This window comes from Eleutherodactylus coqui, chromosome 13 (genome assembly GCF_035609145.1).
Source record: "Eleutherodactylus coqui strain aEleCoq1 chromosome 13, aEleCoq1.hap1, whole genome shotgun sequence".
Taxonomy (NCBI): Eukaryota; Metazoa; Chordata; class Amphibia; order Anura; family Eleutherodactylidae; genus Eleutherodactylus; species Eleutherodactylus coqui.
The window spans coordinates 129,279,126-129,304,834 of record NC_089849.1 but is presented as its reverse complement, the minus strand read 5'-3'; the positions used below and the strand labels follow the sequence as shown (position 1 = coordinate 129,304,834).

The 25,709-nt window shown below is 46.3% G+C and overlaps 1 protein-coding gene across 1 annotated transcript; it reads left to right on the top strand.

Moving 5' to 3' along the window:
- On the top strand, window positions 1–25,709 carry LOC136588067 (uncharacterized). The gene is made up of 9 exons (XM_066586976.1): window positions 1–149; window positions 1,569–1,674; window positions 5,779–5,863; window positions 6,816–7,394; window positions 7,517–7,642; window positions 15,866–15,931; window positions 16,014–16,065; window positions 21,426–21,474; window positions 25,434–25,709. Exons 2-9 carry the CDS (start codon window positions 1,584–1,586, stop codon window positions 25,448–25,450), a joined length of 1,065 nt encoding a protein of 354 aa, XP_066443073.1. The 5' UTR covers window positions 1–149; window positions 1,569–1,583; the 3' UTR covers window positions 25,451–25,709.

Below are 25,709 nucleotides of genomic sequence, written 5' to 3'. Positions count from 1 at the left end.
TCCACCTGATTGCTGTACCCGACCCGCCTAGTTCTCGTTCCCATCACCAAGACTATATTATAGCTGCTCCTCTCTGCTTTTGTCTTGTCCTTGCTAAGACAGCTTCGCCCAGCGAGTCTCACTGGTTTCCCAGGTGAATAGAGATTCAGGTAAGGCAAGATGTTTCTCACCTGTAGCTGCTGGAATGACACACGCATGCACATACATAGCACATGGAATTGTTTCATGTTACTGCATATATATACACATTGTATATACTCAGGTAGCCAGAGAGACATTGTTGCACTTCTGATATATATCGGTGGAGCCGGACCCTCACCCCTATTGTCTCCATGTAATGTTTGTCCTTCTGTCTCTCTGTATCACCCCATTACTTGTAGTATGTAAGCTCATTGGTGCCGGACCCTCACCCCTATTATTCCCATCAGCTGATTACTATGTAACCGCGGTTCTGTAATGTTTGTCCTTCTGTCTCTCAGTATCCCCCCATTACTTGTAGTATGTAAGCTGGTTGGAGCAGGACCCTCACCCCTATTGTCTCCATGTAATGTTTGTCCTTCTGTCTCTCTGTATCCCCCCATTACTTGTAGTATGTAAGCTCATTGGTGCCGGACCCTCACCCCTACAGTCTCCATCAGCTGATTACTATGTAACCGCGGTTCAGTAATGTTTGTCCTTCTGTCTCTCTGTATTCCCCCCCCCCCCCCCATTATCTGTAGTATGTAAGCTCGTTGGCGCCGGACCCTCACCCCTATTGTCTCCATCAGCTGATTACTATGTAACCGCGGTTCAGTAATGTTTGTCCTTCTGTCTCTCTGTATCCCCCCATTATCTGTAGTATGTAAGCTGGTTGGAGCAGGACCCTCACCCCTATTGTCTCCATGTAATGTTTGTCCTTCTGTCTCTCTGTATCACCCCATTACTTGTAGTATGTAAGCTGGTTGGAGCAGGACCCGCACCCCTATTGTCTCCATCAGCTGATTACTATGTAACCGCGGTTCAGTAATGTTTGTCCTTCTGTCTCTCTGTATCCCCCCATTATCTGTAGTATGTAAGCTGGTTGGAGCAGGACCCTCACCCCTATTGTCTCCATGTAATGTTTGTCCTTCTGTCTCTCTGTATCACCCCATTACTTGTAGTATGTAAGCTGGTTGGAGCAGGACCCGCACCCCTATTGTCTCCATGTAATGTTTGTCCTTCTGTCTCTCTGTATCACCCCATTACTTGTAGTATGTAAGCTGGTTGGAGCAGGACCCGCACCCCTATTGACTCCATCTTACTATGTAACCGCGGTTCTGTAATGTTTGTCCTTCTGTCTCTCTGTATCCCCCCCCCATTACTTGTAGTATGTAAGCTCGTTGGTGCCGGACCCTCACCCCTATTGTTTCCATCAGCTGATTACTATGTAACCGCGGTTCAGTAATGTTTGTCCTTCTGTCTCTCTGTATCCCCCCATCTATATAAGCGCTGCGGGATATGTTGGCGCCATACACATACAGATTATTATTATATAGTATGTCCGTTATACGGTGACATGCTAGGTATCAATGTTTCCCATTGCTGTGCAGGTTCTCTGTGTGAACATGTGGACGATCTTATGTTGTGCTGCTGCTCTTGGGGTCTTCCTCCAGACCACCAGTGGTCAGAAGTGGGACATTAAGAAAATGGAGGAGTGTGAGTATTCTAAAAGCAGTGCTGTAAATATTCCAATCGCCGCCGGCTCTATTTTGTATTTAGAAAAAAATGATGTATTCATGTTTTCCAAAAAGGCAATAAAGGCAATGTGTGATGGGGGGGGGGGGGGGCGAGGGGGGCAGCTCATTGGCTAAAGTTCAGTTTGCCCCCCTCTCCCTGGTCTCTAGCCAGACTAGTATTGGGGGTCTCATCTCTACAGCTGGGTGCATTACTAGAGTCTTGTCCGCCGGGGGACCCGAGCGGGCTGATATATAGCTTTATGGGGGCAGATTCAGTATATCGCAGAACAGTCCAGTGGGCGGTCCTTATTCAAGTATTACATTGGAAGCTATGTTCCTAATTAGTCCTAATGTCATTATTTATTAGTTTGCTTGTATTCTTCTACTTCTTATAAATTAAATAATGTAATTACCCCCTATTTGTCGTCATATTCCCCATTATATGTATAGTGTGCCCCCAGCTAAAATACTGAGGAAGGGGCGCAACGGCCACGAAACGCATCCATTGTAGGCTGGATTACTTGTTAATAAAAACAGAGGAGTTGAGCTTAATTATACGTCTCGTGCCTCTAAGGAAAGCAACTACAACCACTTGGCACAGGGTGGAGGTGTCAGTGTAGCGACTGGCACAGGGTGGAGGCATCAGTGTAGTGACTGGCACAGGGTGGAGGTGTCAGTGTAGTGACTGGCACAGGGTGGAGGCATCAGTGTAGTGACTGGCACAGGGTGGAGGTGTCAGTGTAGTGACTGGCACAGGGTGGAGGTGTCAGTGTAGTGACTGGCATAGGGTGGAGGTGTCAGTGTAGTGACTGGCACAGGGTGGAGGTGTCAGTGTAGTGACTGGCACAGGGTGGAGGTGTCAGTGTAGCGACTGGCACAGGGTGGAGGTGTCAGTGTAGCGACTGGCACAGGGTGGAGGCATCAGTGTAGTGACTGGCACAGGGTGGAGGTGTCAGTGTAGTGACTGGCACAGGGTGGAGGCATCAGTGTAGTGACTGGCACAGGGTGGAGGTGTCAGTGTAGTGACTGGCACAGGGTGGAGGTGTCAGTGTAGTGACTGGCATAGGGTGGAGGTGTCAGTGTAGTGACTGGCACAGGGTGGAGGTGTCAGTGTAGCGACTGGCACAGGGTGGAGGTGTCAGTGTAGCGACTGGCACAGGGTGGAGGTGTCAGTGTAGCGACTGGCACAGGGTGGAGGTGTCAGTGTAGCGACTGGCACAGGGTGGAGGTGTCAGTGTAGCGACTGGCACAGGGTGGAGGTGTCAGTGTAGCGACTGGCATAGGGTGGAGGTGTCAGTGTAGCGACTGGCATAGGGTGGAGGCATCAGTGTAGCGACTGGCACATGGTGGAGGCATCAGTGTAACGACTGGCACATGGTGGAGGCATCAGTGTAATGACTGGCACAGGGTGGAGGCATCAGTGTAATGACTGGCACAGGGTGGAGGCATTAGTGTAATGACTGGCACACGGTGGAGGCATCAGTATAGCGACTGGCACATGGTGGAGGCATCAGTGTAGCGACTGGCACAGATTGGAGGTGTTAGTGTAGTGACTGGCACAGGCTTGGAGGCATCAGTGTAGAGACTGGCACAGGGTGGAGGTGTCAGTATAGTAACTGGCACAGGTTGGAGGCGTTAGTGTAGTGACTGTCACAGGTTGGAGGCGTTAGTGCAGTGACTGGCACAGGGTGGAGGTTACAGTGTAGTGACTGGCACAGGTTGGAGGCGTCAGTGTAGTGACTGGCACAGGGTGGAGGCATTAGGGCAGTGACTGGCACAGGTTGGAGGTGTCAGTGTAGTGACTGGCACAGGTTGGAGGTGTCAGTGTAGTGACTGGCACAGGGTGGAGGTGTCAGTGTAGTGACTGGCACAGGGTGGAGGTGTCAGTGTAGTGACTGGCACAGGGTGGAGGTGTGAGTGTAGTAACTGGCACAGGGTGGAGGCGTTAGTGTAGTGACTGGCACAGGTTGGAGGTGTCAGTGTAGTAACTGGCACAGGGTGGAGGCATCAGTGTAGTGACTGGCACAGGGTGGAGGCATCAATGTAGTGACTGGCACAGGGTGGAGGCATCAGTGTAGTGACTGGCACAGGGTGGAAGCATTGATGTAGCGGTTTGACAAGAAGATGAACCTGGCTGCTGCATTCAGGATAGATCGGAGAGGGGATAAGGGTGACAGGAAGAGTTTTCGATGTCTCTATAGTGAGGGAAAGGTGGAATCGGGAGACGTTCTTGAGGTGCAGGTGACATGGGCGAGCATGACTGAATATGGGGAGTGAAGGAAAGGTCAGAATCACATAACACCCAAAGACAGCGTGAGTGCTGCCGAGGAGTTATGGTGCTACCACAAACTTAACCCTTTCCAATCCAATTTGCATCCTGGTTTCCTAGAGGGCTTACTCTTTTTCTGCCGTTATACAACGGTGCTACCTGCTGGCTAAAGCCAGTACTGCATGAGGTGACACGTTGGATAGGCTCTGACAGCAGAGAGGCTGGCAATATACAGTAAGAGAACCCTGACGGACGTCTTCCAACATCGGAGCTGTACAGCCTTAAATCATAATGTCTTCAGACATCAGACAGTGGATTAGAAAGGGTTAAATGGAGATCTCAGGTTTAGGTTGTTCAGTAGATGGTGGAAACAAAAGAAGTTTCGTTTCTGACAGGTTAAGTTCTTTATGGTCCGTTTAGATGGAACAATTATCGTTCACAAAATGGTTCTATTTAAACGCGAGCCAAAGACGGAACGGCAGAACGGCTAAAGGGTCAAAGGGCTGAACGGCTAAAGGGCTGAACGGCTAAAGGGCTGAACGGCTAAAGGGCTGAACGGCTAAAGGGTCAAAGGGCTGAACGGCTAAAGGGCTGAACGGCTAAAGGGCTGAACGGCTAAAGAGCTGAACGGCGGAACGGCTGTAGGGCGAACGAGAATTGTGAGGTTTCCGTTTGTGGTTCAGTTTCAGCCGGCATAAAAATCCCTGGCGGCTCGTTCACTTGCCGGGCAGTTTAATCACTGATTGTTCATAGGAATGTGAAACACTGAATGATAAGTGAAAACAAGAATATGGTTGATATCATATGTACGGCAGATATAAGACACAAATGGGGACAGGCAGAGATAATGGCGGATGTTAACTGGAACTCCTGAATGGATTCATGTATTCTAGAAGTGGTGGACGTGGCATTGTGAAGAGTAGAGACATGCCGAGCGGCGCAGTCAGATGAAACCTTTGGGTTTTATGTACTTTGGTCAAAGTGCTGATTAGTCATGGGAAACATTGTATCAGAGTGGATTATGTGACAGAGCTGGCAAGAAAGAGTAGATTTGGGTGGATATTAGGGAGGTAGCAAAGAAAACAAGGTGGAGACGTGGCTGATAATGAGCTGATAGATGGGTGGATAATTAAGATGATATAAAACAGGGTGGAGGAGATGAAGACATGTTGAGATCTTGGAGTGGATTCATACATTTTTCATTGGAGCCGATCCAACATTTCATCATGTCGTGCCCACACCAATAGCTTGCTGACATGTAGATGGTACGATGCGGAGCCGGGTAGTCGGAGTCCCTTCAGCTGGGAGAGAATGGATGGGTCAGGGAAGCTGCAGCAGATTCTGGATTGCTGAAAGTTAATTATCTTCTTAACTAATGGGGATTCTTAATCCTGGTGTCTGATTACAAAAAGGCTTGCTATTGCTCCATTCTTGTCTGTGGGCTGCCGGGTACAACTCTGCCATGGGCTATTCCACAGCCCCGGTAACTAAGGGTCAGGGGGTCGCACTCGACTTAAGACTGAAGCTGGCCATACACACAAGATATCTGCACATTCGGCTGACAGCTATTTCCCATGTCTTCACCATAAACGCGCACACTTGGCTGAATGGACATGTTTATATCAATGGGAGATGGAAGTAAGCTACTATCAGGAGCCTCTTGGGGAGACTTATCTCCCACAGTAACAATTTGGTATATTGAAATTCAAGCTGTGTCCTCGCCGGCCGTTCCCAGTTGGTTTGGCCAATTTCTGGTTTACCTGTATGGCTGCTTTAGTAATGAGTTAATGGAGCCTTGATGTCTGTTTCTTATAGGCTCATGTGCAAACGATGTCATAGAAGCCTTCCTAGAGTCGGTTGCCAAGAGTGACGCTGAGAGTTTCAATGGGCAGAAGCTAAGGTAACTGAAGTCTACATGCCACGTCTGAGGAAGGATTGAAGGACTGTTAGTCTGGGGGATGCCGTCACATCTCAGCCAAGAGATCAGTCATTCGAAGGTTTTGCTTTTACGAACAATGAGCTAACGATTGCTAATGTATCTTCAGGATTAAACAGCGTCATTAACCTTAATCTGCCTCGTCCGCAGCGGGGATTCCAGTCCGGCTGCTTTGGAACAATAGCCTGTAGAGATGCTTGCATAGGGTTGGCCTACCTTTACACGGGGAGTGCCATATCAGTTGGAGACCCTCAGACCCATATCGCACTCCTAAACCTGCCATCTTGCCTGCCAATGCCATGCAATTTGCAAGAAAAACACATCACATTACATGCGATTTGTACGGGGGGGTTTGACAGACTTGACTATTGGCCGATTTGCCCCTGATCCGACCAGCACTCCGAAATCTCTCAGGCCTCCCCCACACGGGCGTTTTCAGCCCTGTGCTAAACGCTGTATGAGGCTCCCATTCATTTCAATGGGGCGGCTCACACAGGGCTGAAAACGCTGCATGTTCTATCTTTGGGCATTTTCACTGAGTCTCCCATTGAAATGAATGGGCAGCGTTTTGCGCACGCCCCGTGTGAGGGCGGCCTCACTACCCCCATCCATTTGGGCATAGATTTAATATGGACCATATTTTGAGCCAAATGGGCATTTTAATTGTCACCTGCTGGATCTTTCTTCTGAGAAGCGCTGATGGCTTATGACCTCTTCTAGTCAGTTATCAGCATCACGTACCTATGTGACTCCTGCCGTTTGTTCCTACTAGCTTACCTTCTCTAAGAATGGGTCATGGCTGGGTTGCGTGCTACGCCTCTAGGGGCAGAATACACACAAGAGCCAGTTAAAGAGAAAGTCTCAGCCTCATGGTCATGGTGTGATGGGTTTGCCACTCTTCCATTATATATTACAGGTTAACACTCTGGCAATCAACTAATGACAAATGCACAGCCCATGTCCTGGACAAGTCTCCGAAACCGGGGAGAATCGAAATCAGTATGCTGTATCATGCAAGTGTACATAACGAAGAACAGGAGGAGGGCGAAGTGCAGCAGCAAGAGCTCAGTGACAACGGGCAGGAGCAAGGAGGTGCCGGTCTCGGGCAGGAGCAAGAAGGAGACGATATCGGGCAGGAGCAAGAAGGAGACGATATCGGGCAGCAGCAAGCGTCTGAAGATACTGAACCGCAAGAAGAAGTGGATATGGAACAAGGGCAAACAGAGGAGTATATTGAACTTCAACAAGTGGATATGGTAGAAGAGCAAACAGATGGAGATATTGACCCACAACAAGAGGTGGATATGGGACAAGAGCAAACAGATGGAGATATTGACCCACAACAAGAGGTGGATATGGGACAAGAGCAAGTAGCTGAACAACTGCTAGACAATTTAGTTATGGAACAAATGAAACAAAGCATGGCTACTGGGCAACTGCAACAAAATCCGGACCTGGGACAACAGCAAGAAGGTGCAGGAGCTGCGCAAGAACAGTAAGTCAGACTCAATGCTTTGATTAGATTGGTTTGAGGTTGCAGGACGGGGCCTGTGATGTCATCGCAGCTCGCCGCCTGCAGTCCAGCATAGAATTACTGTAATATCTGTGTATCCGCAGGCCAAATCAATCAAATGACTCACATTCAGAAACCGGGGGTGAGAAGAAGGACTACAAAGCTCAGTACACCTTTATATTGGATGTAAATACTGGAAAACTCTCTGACTCTGCGGACTCGGCGACGCGGTGAGTACGACTAACGGACTCTAATATGAACTCTGAAAAACATGGAATACGGGATTCCTTTGGTACTAAAATGGACAGATACTTGCTAAATACTTCGGAGCGGCGGCTCGGGCGTACGTGGACACCTCCAGTGCCGGGTGTGTAACTCTTGCTCCAGTTGTATCCCTAGAGTTCTCCATTCCAAGTTCATAGATCAGCCAGAGCATTAAACGTGTTGATAGGTGAAGTGAATACCAATGTCAACCCCTTCATACAATTCGAGTCGAGCCCACTCCATATACACCAGACAGCCGGCTGGGGGGGCAGCTTCAGGGATAACTCAGATCCCGGCCTTTAACTCTTTAAATGCTACAGTAGGTAATGACTGCAGCATTTTCATGGCTTGACAGAGGAAGGGTGCTTTCCATGAATGGCCCCAAACGACGAGATCGCAGGGTGCTGTTCAGTTGCTTCGGCGGTCTGGGGCCTTACGAAGGCTCCCAGTGCTGTCATGAACTTCTAACTATTAAGGCCTACCTGTGGCAGGGCTTAATAGGATTCTGGCAAATATTAAATATACTGTAAAACAAAGGTGTTGCAGTATATTGTAAAAGCCAACAAAAGATCGCAAGTTCAAGTGTCCGAACAAAAAAAAGAAAAAAAGTTAGTTTAATAAAGTTTTTTAAATTTAAAAGTGGAAAAACCTCTTTCCCAAAATACAAATAAAAACCTGAACCCAATAAAGACATTGGCCTCGATGCATCAATAAAAGTTCACTGTCTTAGAATATCACATTCATTAGTTACACAGAAACTTCTGCCAAAAAAATACATAAGACAATCGCGCTTTTTCACCGTGTCTCCCAAAAATATTGAATCTTTTTTTTTTTTAATCGGATGTTCTCCATGGAGAAGCCAATAGCAACTAAAGCTCACCCCACAAAAAGTAAGCCTTCAAGCAGCCCCATAGATGGAAAAATCACGGAAATGACAGCATCCAGGACAAAAGCAACCAGATAGTGCAACACAAAAAACTGCATAAGTCTGCTATCCCTGTAATCATACTAAAGGACTGTCCCCGAGGCAGACTAGGTCCTGACTCCCTGTAATCATACTAAAGGACTGTCCCCGAGGCTGATTAGTATGATTACAGGGAGTCAGGACCTAATCAGCCTCGGGGACAGTCCTTTAGTATGATTACAGTGAGTCCGGACCTAGTCTGTCGCGGGGACAGTCCTTTAGTACGATTACAGGGAGTCAGGACCTAATCAGCCTCGGGGACAGTCCTTTAGTATGATTACAGGGAGTCAGGACCTAAAGGACTGTCCCCGAGGCTGATTAGGTCCTGACTCCCTGTAATCGTACTAAAGGACTGTCCCCGCGACAGACTAGGTCCTGACTCACTGTAATCATACTAAAGGACTGTCACCGAGGCAGACTAGGTCCTGACTCACTGTAATCGTACTGAAGGACTCACCGCGACAGACTAGGTCCTGACTCACTGTATTCATACTAAAGGACTGTCACCGAGGCAGACTAGGTCCTGACTCCCTGTAATCATACTAAAGGACTGTCACCGAGGCAGACTAGGTCCTGACGCACTGTAATCATACTAAAGGACTGTCACCGAGGCAGACTAGGTCCTGACTCACTATAATCATACTAAAGGACTGTCACCGCGACAGACTAGGTCCTGACTCACTGTAATCATACTAAAGGACTGTCACCGAAGCAGACTAGGTCCTGACTCACTATGATCATACTAAAGGACTGTCACCACAACAGACTAGGTCCTGACTCACTATGATCATACTAAAGGACTGTCACCACTACAGACTAGGTCCTGACTCACTGTAATCATACTAAAGGACTGTCACCGAGGCAGACTAGGTCCTGACTCACTGTAATCATACTAAAGGACTGTCACCAAGGCAGACTAGGTCCTGACTCACTATGATCATACTAAAGGACTGTCACCGCGACAGACTAGGTCCTGACTCACTGTAATCGTACTAAAGGACTGTCACCGAGGCAGACTAGGTCCTGACTCACTGTAATCATACTAAAGGACTGTCACCGCGACAGACTAGGTCCTGACTCACTGTAATCATACTAAAGGACTGTCACCGCGACAGACTAGGTCCTGACTCACTGGATTCATACTAAAGGACTGTCACCGAGGCAGACTAGGTCCTGACTCACTGTAATCGTACTGAAGGACTCACCGCGACAGACTAGGTCCTGACTCACTGTAATCCTACTAAAGGACTGTCACCGAGGCAGACTAGGTCCTGACTCACTGTAATCATACTAAAGGACTGTCACCACGACAGACTAGGTCCTGACTCACTGTAATCATACTAAAGGACTGTCACCAAGACAGACTAGGTCCTGACTCACTATGATCATACTAAAGGACTGTCACCACGACAGACTAGGTCCTGACTCACTGTAATCATACTAAAGGACTGTCACCGTGGCAGACTAGGTCCTGACTCACTATGATCATACTAAAGGACTGTCACCGAGGCAGACTAGGTCCTGAATCCCTGTAATCATATTAAAGGACTGTCACCAAGGCAGACTAGGTCCTGAATCCCTGTATTCATACTAAAGGACTGTCACCGCGGCAGACTAGGTCCTGACTCACTGTAATCATATTAAAGGACTGTCACCACGACAGACTAGGTCCTGACTCACTGTAATCGTACTAAAGGACTGTCACCGAGGCAGACTAGGTCCTGACTCACTGTAATCGTACTAAAGGACTGTCACCGAGGCAGACTAGGTCCTGACTCACTGTAATCGTACTGAAGGACTCACCGCGACAGACTAGGTCCTGACTCACTATAATCATACTAAAGAACTGTCACCAAGGCAGACTAGGTCCTAACTCACTGTAATCGTACTAAAGGACCGTCACCGAGGCAGACTAGGTCCTGACTCACTGTAATCGTACTAAAGGACTGTCACCGCGGCAGACTAGGTCCTGACTCACTGTAATCATACTAAATGACTGTCACCAAGGCAGACTAGGTCCTGACTCACTGTAATCGTACTAAAGGACTGTCACCGCGGCAGACTAGGTCCTGACTCACTGTAATCGTACTAAAGGACTGTCACCGAGGCAGACTAGGTCCTGACTCACTGTAATCATAGTAAAGGACTGTGACCACGACAGACTAGGTCCTGACTCACTGTAATCCTACTAAAGAATCCTCACCAAGGCAGACTAGGTCCTGACTCACTGTAATCCTACTAAAGAATCCTCACCAAGGCAGACTAGGTCCTGACTCACTGTAATCATATTAAAACAGTCACCGAGGCAGACTAGGTCGTGACTCACTGTAATCATACTAAAGGACTGTCACCGAGGCAGACTAGGTCGTGACTCACTGTAATCATACTAAAGGACTGTCACCGAGGCAGACTGGGTCGTGACTCACTGTAATCATACTAAAGGACTGTCACCGAGGCAGACTGGGTCGTGACTCACTGTAATCATACTAAAGGACTGTCACCGAGGCAGACTAGGTCGTGACTCACTGTAATCATACTAAAGGACTGTCCCCGAGACAGACTAGGTCCTGACTCACTGTAATCATACTAAAGGACTGTCCCCGAGACAGACTAGGTCCTGACTCACTGTAATCATACTAAAGGACTGTCACCGTGACAGACTAGGTCCTGACTCACTGTAATCATACTAAAGGACTGTCACCACGACAGACTAGGTCCTGACTCACTGTAATCATACTAAAGGACTGTCACCAAGACAGACTAGGTCCTGACTCACTATGATCATACTAAAGGACTGTCACCACGACAGACTAGGTCCTGACTCACTGTAATCATACTAAAGGACTGTCACCGTGGCAGACTAGGTCCTGACTCACTATGATCATACTAAAGGACTGTCACCGAGGCAGACTAGGTCCTGAATCCCTGTAATCATATTAAAGGACTGTCACCAAGGCAGACTAGGTCCTGAATCCCTGTATTCATACTAAAGGACTGTCACCGCGGCAGACTAGGTCCTGACTCACTGTAATCATACTAAAGGACTGTCACCGCGACAGACTAGGTCCTGACTCACTGTAATCGTACTAAAGGACTGTCACCGAGGCAGACTAGGTCCTGACTCACTGTAATCGTACTAAAGGACTGTCACCGAGGCAGACTAGGTCCTGACTCACTATAATCATGCTAAAGAACTGTCACCAAGGCAGACTAGGTCCTGACTCACTGTAATCATACTAAAGGACTGTCACCGTGACAGACTAGGTCCTGACTCACTGTAATCGTACTAAAGGACCGTCACCGAGGCAGACTAGGTCCTGACTCACTGTAATCGTACTAAAGGACTGTCACCGAGGCAGACTAGGTCGTGACTCACTGTAATCATACTAAAGAACTGTCACCGAGGCAGACTGGGTCCTGACTCACTGTAATCATACTAAAGGACTGTCACCGAGGCAGACTAGGTCCTGACTCACTGTAATCATAGTAAAGGACTGTCACCGAGGCAGACTGGGTCCTGACTCCCTGTAATCATAGTAAAGGATTGTCACCGAGGCAGACTGGGTCCTGAATCCCTGTAATCATACTAAAGGACTGTCACCGAGGCAGACTGGGTCCTGACTCACTGTAATCATACTAAAGAACTGTCACCGAGGCAGACTGGGTCCTGACTCACTGTAATCATACTAAAGGACTGTCACCGAGGCAGACTAGGTCCTGACTCACTGTAATCATACTAAAGGACTGTCACCGAGGCAGACTGGGTCCTGACTCACTGTAATCATACTAAAGGACTGTCACCGAGGCAAACTGGCTCCTGACTCAGTATAATCATACTAAAGGACCGTCACTGAGGCAGACTGGGTCCTCACTCACTGTAATCATAGTAAAGAACTGTCACCGAGGCAGACTAGGTCCTGACTCACTGTAATCGTACTAAAGGACTGTCACCGAGGCAAACTGGCTCCTGACTCAGTATAATCATACTAAAGGACCGTCACTGAGGCAGACTGGGTCCTGACTCACTGTAATCATAGTAAAGAACTGTCACCGAGGCAGACTAGGTCCTGAATCCCTGTATTCATACTAAAGGACTGTCACCGCGGCAGACTAGGTCCTGACTCACTGTAATCATACTAAAGGACTGTCACCGCGACAGACTAGGTCCTGACTCACTGTAATCGTACTAAAGGACTGTCACCGAGGCAGACTAGGTCCTGACTCACTGTAATCGTACTAAAGGACTGTCACCGAGGCAGACTAGGTCCTGACTCACTATAATCATGCTAAAGAACTGTCACCAAGGCAGACTAGGTCCTGACTCACTGTAATCATACTAAAGGACCGTCACCGAGGCAGACTAGGTCCTGACTCACTGTAATCGTACTAAAGGACTGTCACCGAGGCAGACTAGGTCGTGACTCACTGTAATCATACTAAAGAACTGTCACCGAGGCAGACTGGGTCCTGACTCACTGTAATCATACTAAAGGACTGTCACCGAGGCAGACTAGGTCCTGACTCACTGTAATCATAGTAAAGGACTGTCACCGAGGCAGACTGGGTCCTGACTCCCTGTAATCATAGAAAAGGATTGTCACCGAGGCAGACTGGGTCCTGAATCCCTGTAATCATACTAAAGGACTGTCACCGAGGCAGACTGGGTCCTGACTCACTGTAATCATACTAAAGAACTGTCACCGAGGCAGACTGGGTCCTGACTCACTGTAATCATACTAAAGGACTGTCACCGAGGCAGACTAGGTCCTGACTCACTGTAATCATACTAAAGGACTGTCACCGAGGCAGACTGGGTCCTGACTCACTGTAATCATACTAAAGGACTGTCACCGAGGCAGACTAGGTCCTGACTCACTGTAATCGTACTAAAGGACTGTCACCGAGGCAAACTGGCTCCTGACTCAGTATAATCATACTAAAGGACCGTCACTGAGGCAGACTGGGTCCTGACTCACTGTAATCATAGTAAAGAACTGTCACCGAGGCAGACTAGGTCCTGACTCCCTGTAATCATAGTAAAGGATTGTCACCGAGGCAGACTGGGTCCTGAATCCCTGTAATCATACTAAAGGACTGTCACCGAGGCAGACTAGGTCCTGACTCACTATGATCATACTAAAGGACTGTCACCAAGGCAGACTAGGTCCTGACTCACTGTAATCATACTAAAGGACTGTCACCGAGGCAGACTAGGTCCTGACTCACTGTAATCGTACTAAAGGACTGTCACCGAGGCAGACTAGGTCCTGACTCACTGTAATCATACTAAAGGACTGTCACCACGACAGACTAGGTCCTGACTCACTGTAATCATACTAAAGGACTGTCACCACGACAGACTAGGTCCTGACTCACTGTAATCATACTAAAGGACTGTCACCGTGGCAGACTAGGTCCTGACTCACTATGATCATACTAAAGGACTGTCACCGAGGCAGACTGGGTCCTGAATTCCTGTAATCATACTAAAGGACTGTCCCCGAGACAGACTAGGTCCTGACTCACTGTAATCATACTAAAGGACTGTCCCCGAGACAGACTAGGTCCTGACTCACTGTAATCATACTAAAGGACTGTCACCGTGACAGACTAGGTCCTGACTCACTGTAATCATACTAAAGGACTGTCCCCGAGACAGACTAGGTCCTGACTCACTGTAATCATACTAAAGGACTGTCCCCGTGACAGACTAGGTCCTGACCCACTGTAATCAAACTAAAGAACTGTCACCGAGGCAGACTAGGTCCTGACTCACTGTAATCATACTAAAGGACTGTCACCGTGACAGACTAGGTCCTGACTCACTGTAATCGTACTAAAGGACCGTCACCGAGGCAGACTAGGTCCTGACTCACTGTAATCGTACTAAAGAACTGTCACCGTGACAGACTAGGTCCTGACTCACTGTAATCATACTAAAAAGCTTGATACATTCTTCCACTTGGATGTGCAGCCATTTATGACCACTCTTTGAGAACAATCACTCAGCCGGCTGTGAATCCACCTAACATTTGCCCTGTCAATCCCAGATTTGGTCATTCTTTCAATAAGTCTAGTATGAGATACTTTAGTGCATTTCTGGGCCGTCCATGCTCAAGAATAGCTGTGATCTGTTGTAAATTTCCACCGCATGTGTTCCAATCAGGAAAAATGGGCAAGCATAAGAATCTGAGTAACTCTTATAAGGGGCAAATTGTGATGGCAGAAGGTCTTGTGGAGCTTTCCTTGTGGATGGTAAGTTGCTTTTGCGTTGCTACCAAGGAAGGTGCACTATTGGATGGAGGCAAGCCAGCAGAAGGCAGTGTGATGCTGTGGGCAATGTTCTGGTGGGAAATCTTGGGTTCTGGCATTCCTGTGGATATTACTTTGTTGAAGACCAAGTACAGTTCTTTATGGTAATGGTTTTCCTTAATAGCAGTGGCCTCTAGCAGCAGGAATTATCCTGCCAAACTGCAAAAATTGTTTAGGTGTTGTCTGAACGTTGTCATATTCCTCAGAGTATTGGCATGGCTCCAAATTGCCCAGATCTTAATATGACCAAATATCTGTGGGATGGATGTGCTGGAGAAACAAGTCCAATCCATACAAGCCCCAATCTGGTAATTGCCATGACTGGAAGGATCTGCAGCTCTCCTCATGGCTCCAGATACCACAGGGCACCTTCAGAGGTCTTGTAGAACCCATGCCTCGACGGGTGACAGCTGTTTTGGTGGCACGAGGAGGCTCAGCACATTTTTAGTCCATTCGTTTTAGTGTTATGGCTGGTCAGAGAGTATTATTGAAACAGTTACATGAAAAAATCTGTGTTCATGGCAAAGTTTAAACGGCCATTCTTCACTGATGGTGAGTGCGCCAAAAAGCACTGTCTCTTGATGAGTGGTTATAACCCACATAAGTCTTATAACGACCAGAGAAATTGAACACTATGACCATTCAATGACAAACTTCCACTTTTGGGATGTAGTATTTTGATTTTAATTGACTTCGTTAGCTTGATAATAATGAAGATGTCTATTAATACCCAAATAGAGGTTGATGTGTCCTTCAGAACCCAAGCAGAATATACACCATCACCACCCATAGTTGATTGCCTTAGGTATGCAGATTTGTTAGGCCTGGCCCATTGTTAGGTAACAGCCATTGCATGAAGTAGCGTTGTCATTAGTTGCTTGGCATTTTATAAAAAGGTTTGATTTTCTGTTAGGACACAGAGGAGGAGACGAGAGCTCATGCCCTTTGACAGCGTAAGCATCAAGATGGAACTTAATGTGTAAGTACTGAACTGTTTGGCTTTAGATAGTATATGGCACCTAGAATGGCATATTAACGTGGATTCATTAATCCCTTTCTAGGGAGGAGCCAGCTTCAGCTGATGGCACAACCAGTGATCGCATTAGACCTCTGGTAATGTAGCATGCCCATTTACAATTACTCTTGCATGAGCTTCAGCTAAATATGACAAATCTGGAAATCTTTACTTCATCTTTTCTCTATCAATTGTCTTTCTTATTGGAAAAGTAACATTTTCTTTCTTTCTCTGGTGGAACAATCATGGGTCTTACAGCCACCCCATGTAGACCCCCTGCCGTCTTCTGTGGTCTCAAACTAAATGAGCAATTTACTAACTGAGGGAATTGAAATACTCTGTGTCTTCAGTTACAGGGATGACCGACATATCTGCCAAGCCTTGTTGGATATCTTAAGTCACTATACCGCCATCATTTCTGTATAATGCCTTAGGTTTCCAGGGAGAATTTAAATGCAATAACTAATTGTAAGCTAATTTGGGATTTGGCTTTAGTTGGCTGCTGTATAGAACCTAAATACCACCTACATTTATTTTACTCATTACAACCAGGTACATATACCATTTTCTAATCTAGTCTGTCCATTCTATGGTAGCTGCCATATTGTCAGAGTAGCATTTAGAGATGCTTTACAGCAGGAATTGTAGGCCGTTCACACAAAGAGCAGGATGGGACCCATTGACTGTCATGTGTGCAGAGGTCATTATGTAGGGAAGGGGAGGAAATGAGCTGTAACGATCACCTATTGTGGGTGGTGCATCCTGTCGTATCCACACTACTGGCCAAATGTTTTAGAACATCTCAATTTTTCCAGTTATTTGTGAAATTAACACATTGCAAGCCTAGCAAATAACACAAATTGGTACAAAGGTTCGAAAGTAAGTTAAACATAAATATATAATGAATTTTTAACCTTAAAGGCAACAATAGTCTGAATTTGTTATGTTAACCAAAGGACTTTTTTCAGGAAACACATCACGGACGGCGTCTCGGCAGCACACAAAGCAAATTATGGTTTGAAATTGCATGCAAATTATTCCTACAGGTGTCTCAACTTTTGTAGATTACTTTCAAACCCTCTGATGCTATATAGCCAGTGTTGGAAGAGACTGCATTACACCTGTCACGTACCGGACACAGGAGAGGGAGAGGGGGGACGATATCTATTGATCCCACCTCAGTCCTCGATCACTCTAGCGGTATTGTAAGCGTGGAGTCGTTAGAATTCAGGCTGATTTGTACCTGGCTTCCTCGGGGCTTCTGCACGCATGTGAAGCGAAAGCTCAAATCACGCCTGATCCGATCCACCGCACTCCAGAGCTGTACAATACCCATACACAGCTGCCACCACCACCAATGTTCACGGGCATTGGACCCGATCTATAGATTATTAACACAATCTTCGAATTATGGTTCGTTATTAACCCGGACAAGGCTTGAACTGATAAATTGTAGTTTTATTCTAGAAAAGGTCTAGCAGTGCAATATATACAGAATGTACAAAGGTATACAAAGAAAAAGGTTGTTACATGGGAGAATAAGGAATCCAGTATATATACACACTCAGCAGATTTAACATAAAACAGGAGAAATTAAAAGAAAGTTACCAGATCTTGGGATACACGGCCCAAAGGGGTCTGGGCGGCGGAGAGCCAGAACATAGGAAAGTCCATATACTGCAGTATAGCTCCGTGGATCGACAAATGGGACCTGAGGGGGCCCACATTTTAAAGGGTCCCTAGTACACACCTCCTCTCCGCTCCTTCTGAGGTCATACAGAGAATGGAGGGTTGGTCTTGTAGGAGCTCTGAGGAATCATATTGATTTATGTTTGGTCATATCTCGGCGGAGAGCCTCCGATCGTGAGGATATGCCCGCCATATTTCCGGTTATGATTTTAGCTACGTGTGAGTACCAAACGGACAGCCGCAATCCCAACCAGTGATGGGGTTACGTAATTTGGAAGGGTTCCTGAGCACTTAGCGCACCGCGAGTGGATGCGTTTTGTCCGTCTGGGAGACACGATTTTTAAAATCTAAATCCTATGCGGCTGGGACCTTCACACCACCGAATGTTCTTATTAAAGATTTCCTCAATAGGGATTCTTTCAGCCCCGGCTAGTCTGGAAGAGGAAATTAATACAAGAAGGGTTTTCCTAAACTTAACACCTGCAGGGTCAGCATCCTCATGCTAATACCACCCAACACATACAGGTGGGAGAGAGAGAATGGGGGGTTATTTACATCCCAGCACGGCTCCTGTCCAGGCAGGTGAGACAAGGCTTTTCCTACATGCACATATTGACAGGCTGGGGAAAAGCTGCTAAACCTGTCGCTCCTTTCCACCTATTCAGGGATTATCTAGTAGGTACCAAATGGATTGCTGAATATAAGGCAAGGTACATAGAACAAAATGGCTGACGGCCTAACGACTCTGGGTACAAAATCTGATAGATCATCATCACAACACTCTCTAGGGCATTATTTAGACAGTTTTGCTTTTCAGGGCACATTGCTATCATAATGGCAAGTAAAAAGCAATTAACCAGAGAAGACAATCATAACCCTTGAGGGTCTTTTTACATGGGCCAATACTCATTTGGATTCCTGCGATCCAGCGAAAATCTGAACAATTTTATTATTCAGTGTAAATGCATGTTCTGACTGAATGACAAGTGAGAATTCATTCACTTCTCATTCATTGTTCAGTTTCTGCATTCAGATAACTTAAGATGGATCGTCTCGTGTAAACAGGCAGTCATTTACTTATGAATGACTGCTAGATTACTGTGAATGGAGGCAGACAGGCTGGAACACTCAAACTCCATTCACTAGGGATGAGCTTTCCTCTGTAAAAGCACAGGGACGATTATCGTTGGGACGACCTGTTGGGCATCTATGCCCAAGAGGTTGTCCCGTTGTCTCCTTCAGGAAGATTGCCAAGAAAGTGAAGGTGGACTGCTGAAGAGTGGAAGAAGGTCTAATGGACAGATGAATTTAAATTTGACATCTTTGGTACATCATGCAGGGTTTTTTTTACACCATCAATAGCTGAAAAGATGGTTCCTGAGTGTGTGACACTAACTGTCAAACATGGAGGAGGAAGCGTGATGGTCTGGGGCTCTTTTTCTGGATCCAGGATTGGCAACTTGCACAGGGTGACTGGCACACTGGACAAAAAGGGCTACCATAGCAGTTTGATACTCCATGTAATACCCTCTGGTGTGCGCCTAGTTGGTCAGGGGTTCATATTACAACAAGGCAATGATTAAAAACTAGAAGAATCTGCTACGCTTCAAAGAATGGAATATCCTGCACAGTCTCCAGACTTAAACCCCATTGAGCTTGTTTGGGAAGGACGGGACAGAAGGGGGAAAGCAAAGCAACCTACAAGTGCAGCACGTCTGTGGGAACTTCTACAACAATGTGAGGAAGACATTACTGAATATCATTGTAAAAAGATGCCTAGTTGGTGTAAAGCTGGTATATCAGCCAGAGGGGCGACTGAAGAGTCAAAAGTCTAGACTGAATTTGGTGAAGCAAAGTTAATGCGTTATCTTTATTCATTCTAACTTGTTTATTCTCTGCTTTCATTTCAAAGTACGTTTGAGACATTAAACTGTAAATATCACGAAAAACTGAGGTGTTCTAAAAGGTTTGGCTGTGTGTATAATAATAATAAACTTTATTTGTATAGCGCCAACATATTCCGCAGCGCTTACATAGACGGGGGATACAGAAAGACAAAAGTACAAACATTACAGAACCACGGTTACATTGTAATCAGCTGATGGAAACAATAGGGGTGAGGGTCCTGCTCCAACGAGCTTACATACTACAAGTAATGGGGTGATACAGAAGGTAAAGGGGCTGGAGATGGGCCTGGTATGGGGGGTGGAGATGTGCCCGGTATGGTGGTCTGGAGATGTGCACGGTATGGCGGGGTGGAGAGTGAGGGGTGATATACACATAGACAATGGTCAGACATTTGGCCGTGTGACGGCAGAAACAGTATGACTGCAGGAGCGGTTTAAGATGGCTAGCAGGGATTGCAGTCAGTAGGTCAGGGAGCATGTTATCAGGGGAGTACAGAGGGGTTTGTTTAGGGAATTCGGTATGCCTCCCTGAAGAGGTGCATTTTTAGAGCACGCCTGAAGTTCTGCGAGTCCTGGATTGCTCGGGTAGTGTAATCCTGCCTGTGATGAGAATGAGGTGACGGCTGAGAGGTTCCTCTACACAACAGGACGTGTCAGGGTGCTTTCACATCTGTGTTGGGGAGGCCACTTTCCAGCACCATTCGGGGAACAGGAAAGGGGAGTCCCCGCAGCCGAACGGCTCTGTCTCTAGATGAGACGGAACAGTGCTGGACCCCAGCTGCCCGGATTTGGGGTGGAAGAAAGAGCAAAAGTTCCGAGGCAAATGTGAAAACGGCCTAAGGAAATTATTAGGCTAAGGCCTCATGTCCACGGGGAAAATCAGGCCCGCTACGGATTCTCCATGTAGAATCCGTAGCGGGTCCCTCCTGCCCCGCGGACATGAGGCATAAAAATAAGACTTTACTCACCTCTCACCCGCTCTGGATCTTCTCTTCGCCGCGGCTTCATCTTCTCTCCGTCGCGGCCGGATCTTCTTTCGTCGGCCCGGTGGATGCGCAGGGCACGTCGGCTGCGTGCCCGGCGCATGCGCCGGCCCGAAGAAAAAAAGCCCCGGCCGCGACGGAGAGCATATTAGTACTTTCTGCTTAGGTGAAGCAGCGCTGCTGATTAGAGCCACCTGATTGGCTCTTCGGCACCACGTGACTACGCAGCGTGCACGCGGATTGTAGTCACGTGGTGCCGAAGAGCCAATCAGGTGGCTCTAATCAGCAGCGTTGCTTAACCTAAGCAGAAAGTGCTAATATGCCGACGGAGAGAAGATGAAGCCGCGGCGAAGGGAAGATCCGGAGCGGGTGAGTAAATTCCGATTTTTGTCTCCCGCGGATCCGGACGGCTTCCATAGGCTTCAATAGAAGCCTGCGGGAGCCGTCCACGCGGGAGACCCGCACGAAAATGGAGCATGGTCCAGATTTTTTCATGCTCCATTTTTTTAAAATTCACTTTTATTGACGATCCGCGGGTATTTATCTACCTGCGGGTGGTCAATGCATCCCTATGGGGTGCGGATCCGCAGGCAGGAGAAGAGTTAAAATCCGCTGCAGATTTTAATTCTACTTTTGCCCGTGGACATGAGGCCTTAGTGGAAGTGTGCAAATGCTGGATTTTTGTAAAATATAGATTGTGACATCAAAAATAAAAATCACGACAAATTCTTTAAAAATATGTTCAAAAAAAGTAGATTTATATATTAGGTCATTTTCTGAAGAAACCTTCCCTTTAATACTGAATAGAGTAGAATGTATGAAAATTGTATATTCAAATCTCATTGGATGAAATAATTAGTTTTTTCTATCTTTTTACAGTTAAGGAAAGGACTGGCGGACTACTGGCTGAAAATGACCAATTGCTTACGTAAGAATCCTTCACAAATGTTACCTTTACCGGATAATGATAATAGTAACATAGTTCGTAAGGCTGAATGAAGACAATGTCCATCTAGTCCAGCCTGTCTAACCTCCTGTGTTGTTGATCCAGAGGAAGGCAAAAAACCCCAAGAGCAGAAGCCAAATAGCCCTTTTGGGGAAAAACTTCCTTCCCGACTCCCTAATGGCAGTCAGACTGTTCCCTGGATCAACCCCTAATAGTTCCTACCTGCCTATATACCCGGATTAACAAATAATCTTAGATTTATAGCTTATAATATCCTTCCTCTCCAGAAAGACATCAAGTCCCTCTTACACTCCTCTATGGATCCTGCCATCACCACGTCCTCAGGCAGAGAGTTCCACAGTCTCACTGCTCTTACAGTAAAGAACCCTTTTCTGTGTTGGCAATGAAACCTGCTTTCTTCTAGCGGATGCCCTCTTGTTACCGGTGCAGTCCTGGGTATAAACAGATCCTGGCAGAGATCCTTGTATCGTCCCCTCATGTACTTATACAGAGTTATTTGGTCGCCCCTTAGCCGTCTTTTTTCCGGGGTGAATAATCCCAGTTTTGGTGCCTCTCTGGGTATTCCAGTCCCGTCATTCCATGTATTAGTTTAGTTGCCCTTCTTTGAACCCCCTCCAGCACTGTGACATCTTTCCTGAGCCCCGGTGACCAGAACTGTGCGCAGTATTCCATGTGAGGCCTGACAAGTGCCTTATATAGTGGGAGGATAATGATCTCGCCCCTCGCCCATATACCTCTTTTACTGCACCCCAAGACTTTATTAGCTTTTGCAGCAGCTGACTGGCATTGGTTACTCCAGTTTAGTCTACAATCCACTAGTACCCCCAGGTCTTTTTCCATATCACTTTTCCCAGCAGTACCCCATTCAGTGTATATTGGTGACATCCGTTTCTCCTGCCCATGTGCATAGTCTTACATTTATCAACATTGAACTTCATTTGCCATTTCCCCCCCAAGCCCCCGGCTTATCTCGGTCCGTTTGTAGCCGCACATTGTCCTCCGTTGCATTAATTATATTGTATAATCTTGTATCATCTGCAGATATTGATATTTTGCTGTGCAGTCCCTCTATCAGGTCGTTGATAAATATATTGAACAGAATGGGGCCCAATACTGAACCCTGTGGCCCCCACTAGCGACAGGGGCCCAATCAGAGTACGAACCATTTATTACCTCCCTCTGCTTTCTATTATTGAGCCAATTCCTTACCCAGATACACACGTTTTCACCCAATCCGAGCTTCTCATTTTATATATCAGCCTATTATGCGGCATGGTATCAAATACTTTAGAGAAGTCCAGATATACGAGATCCATAGACTCTCCCAGGTCCAGCTTAGAGCTTACTTCATCGTAGAAACTGATCAGATTTGTCTGACATGAGCGACCCTTCATGAACCCGCGCTGGTGAGCAGTTATTCCCTTGTTCTCCTTGAGGTATTCTTCTATGGCATCTCTCAGAAACCCCTTGAATATTTTTCCAGTTACTGAAGTGAGACTTACCGGCCTGTAGTTACCAGGCTCACTTTTGCTCCCCTTTTTATAAATTGGAACCACGTTGGCAATGCGCCAGTCCAATGGTACAACCCCGGTCTTGATAGTGTCTAGAAATATTAGGTATAGCGGCCTAGCTATTTCATCACTTAGTTCCCTTAGTATCCTTGGGTGTATTCCATCTGGGCCCGGCGATTTATCGATTTTAATCTTCTTTAACCTGTTCCGCACTTCCTCCTGTGTTAGGTATGAGATATTTTGTGAGGCGTTCATTTTATTCCCCTGCATCTCGTGTGGCATTTCCTTTTCATTTGTGAATATGCTTGAAAAGAAACTGTTTAGTAGATTTGCCTTCCCTTCGTCATCATCAATGATTTCTCCTGCATTATTTTTTAAAGGGCCAGCGCTCTCAGTGCAAATCCTTTTGCTGTTAATATAATTGAAGAATAGTTTCAGGTTGTTTTTGCTCTCTTTGGCGATCCGTCTTTCTGCTTCCTCCTTAGCAGTTTTGATCGTATCTTTGCATATTTTGTTTTTTTTCCTGTATAATTATAGTGCTTCTTCGCTGCCTTCTTGCTTTAGTAGTTTGAACGCTTTCTTTTTTTCATTTATTGCCCCCCTTACCATCTTGTCGAGCCACATTGGTTTCCTTTTACTTGAAGTTCTTTTATTTAAAGGGAATGAGCAGCTCACATGAGGTGATTAGGATCCTTTTGAACTCCTCCCATTTGTCCTCTGTACTGATATTTTTGAGGATGTTGTCCCAATTAATGTTACCGATAGTAGCTCTGAGCTGATCAAATTTTGCTTTACTAAACTTTAGTTTGTTTGTCGCTCCCTGATAAGGCTTCTTATTGAATGACAGCTGGAAGTTGATTATATTGTGGTTGCTGTTCCCCAAGTGCCCCTCAACCTGCACCCCCTTTATTCGGGCTGGTTTGTTAGTTAGTACTAGGTCCAGAATGGCCCTCCCTCTTGTTGGTTCCTGCACCAGTTGGTTCAGGTAATTATCTTTAATTGTTCTCTTATCACCCCTGTGAGATTTGCAGGTCTCATTTTCCCATATTATATCTGGATAATTAAAGTCCCCCATGATAATTACTTCATTGCGGTTTGACACTTCTTCTACCTGCCTCAGGATAGGTCAATAGGATTTGCCTGGAAAATTCCTTTAAAGTTGCAGCACCGTGCAAGAACGTGCATGGAAAATAACCCATACATCAATATGGAAAATATAGCCTGATGGGAGATCTAAAAAGGCTGCAGCACAGGCCTAGATCTGAATGTTCCACTTTTGCCTGGAGTTATACTTGGAAGGAACACTCTTGACCCAAAAGTGAAGCCCTCTTCTACCCATTACTAGCTTTCCAACCTGCGAACATGTTAAAGGGATTGTACCACACTTCCAAGTTATGCCCTATCCATAGAAAAGGGGATAAGCCGTTGATCGGTGGTCCCACTGCTGAGATCCCTTGTTCCCCGTCCTCACTGTGGGGTTACTGCACCCCCTGCAGCCCTAATAAACGCTGGAAGTGGATCCCACGAATGAGGGTGGAACGATATTGGACCCCTCGTCACTCTTTATCTCATTCGTTAATGCCTCATAATTATAGAGGTAGGTTGTGTTTGTATGTTTAGGCTTGATAAAGACTTGGTTATAAGCCGAAACGCGTCGCCATTAAATTGAACTGCTATTAAGATCATCTCCTTGCATATTTTACACGCCAACTGGGATTAGAGGGGTGCCATAGGAGCGGGCACCACCAAACAAGTAAGATCTTACATAAGGATATTATATATCATTAAGCGGAGTGCTGAGGTTTTTTCTTATGGTTTCTATTTCCTCTGGACAATCCTATGTTTGGGGTATCTGCATGCTGCTCTCCCTAAGGGATGATGCTTTAGGATCGTTGAATCCATTCATTACCCATTATTATTGGGATAGAATACTTTCCCGGATAAGACGACTGACCGGCCTCCAAATTTGTAGACCGGCCAAGTCGGGTGAGTTTACTCATTCCTCTATGCATTGCATTGTACACCTTTTCTGCCGTATACCACTGGAGCGCCGCCTCGGATTCTTTATCTTTAAATAAGAGATCTTGTTTTTTTGTGTGTGCAATGTATGGAAACATAGCAGCTAGTCTTCACAAACCAGCTCAGCGAAGACTGAGAACGGGACTGAGGACAACTGGGGGAAAGATGAAGAACACAAGTTATGTAACTGCCAGAAATTGGGCCATTTGTCACCTGCACATGAAACAACTTCTGAAGAGTTCATGGGCTTCTCCAAGACTTTCAGTATTCATGACCTTTCTTGAAGATAAGTCCTCAATAGTAAAGGTTCGGGACAATCCCGTTAAATCTCTATATGCTTCTGTTCAGTTTTATACTTGATATCACAGCATCTTGGTCTTTCTCTTGCAGTTGATGTAAAAGAATGAGATAACGAAAATCAAGTTTCATGTAAACAATTGGCTGGAACCCCAAATACCTTCATATTCAACAGTCTGGACTTGTGAGTTTGTGGACCCATCGGCGCCTCTTCTCCCACCCAAAGCTAACATCTATTATAAAAGGACTTTGAATAAAACATGAAATAAATGATTTCACATCAGCTTCAGGTTTTGCCTGGAGATCTTCCTATCCATGACTAGTTAAAGGGACGGTGTCCTCAGAAATAAATCACATTGTTGTCTTACA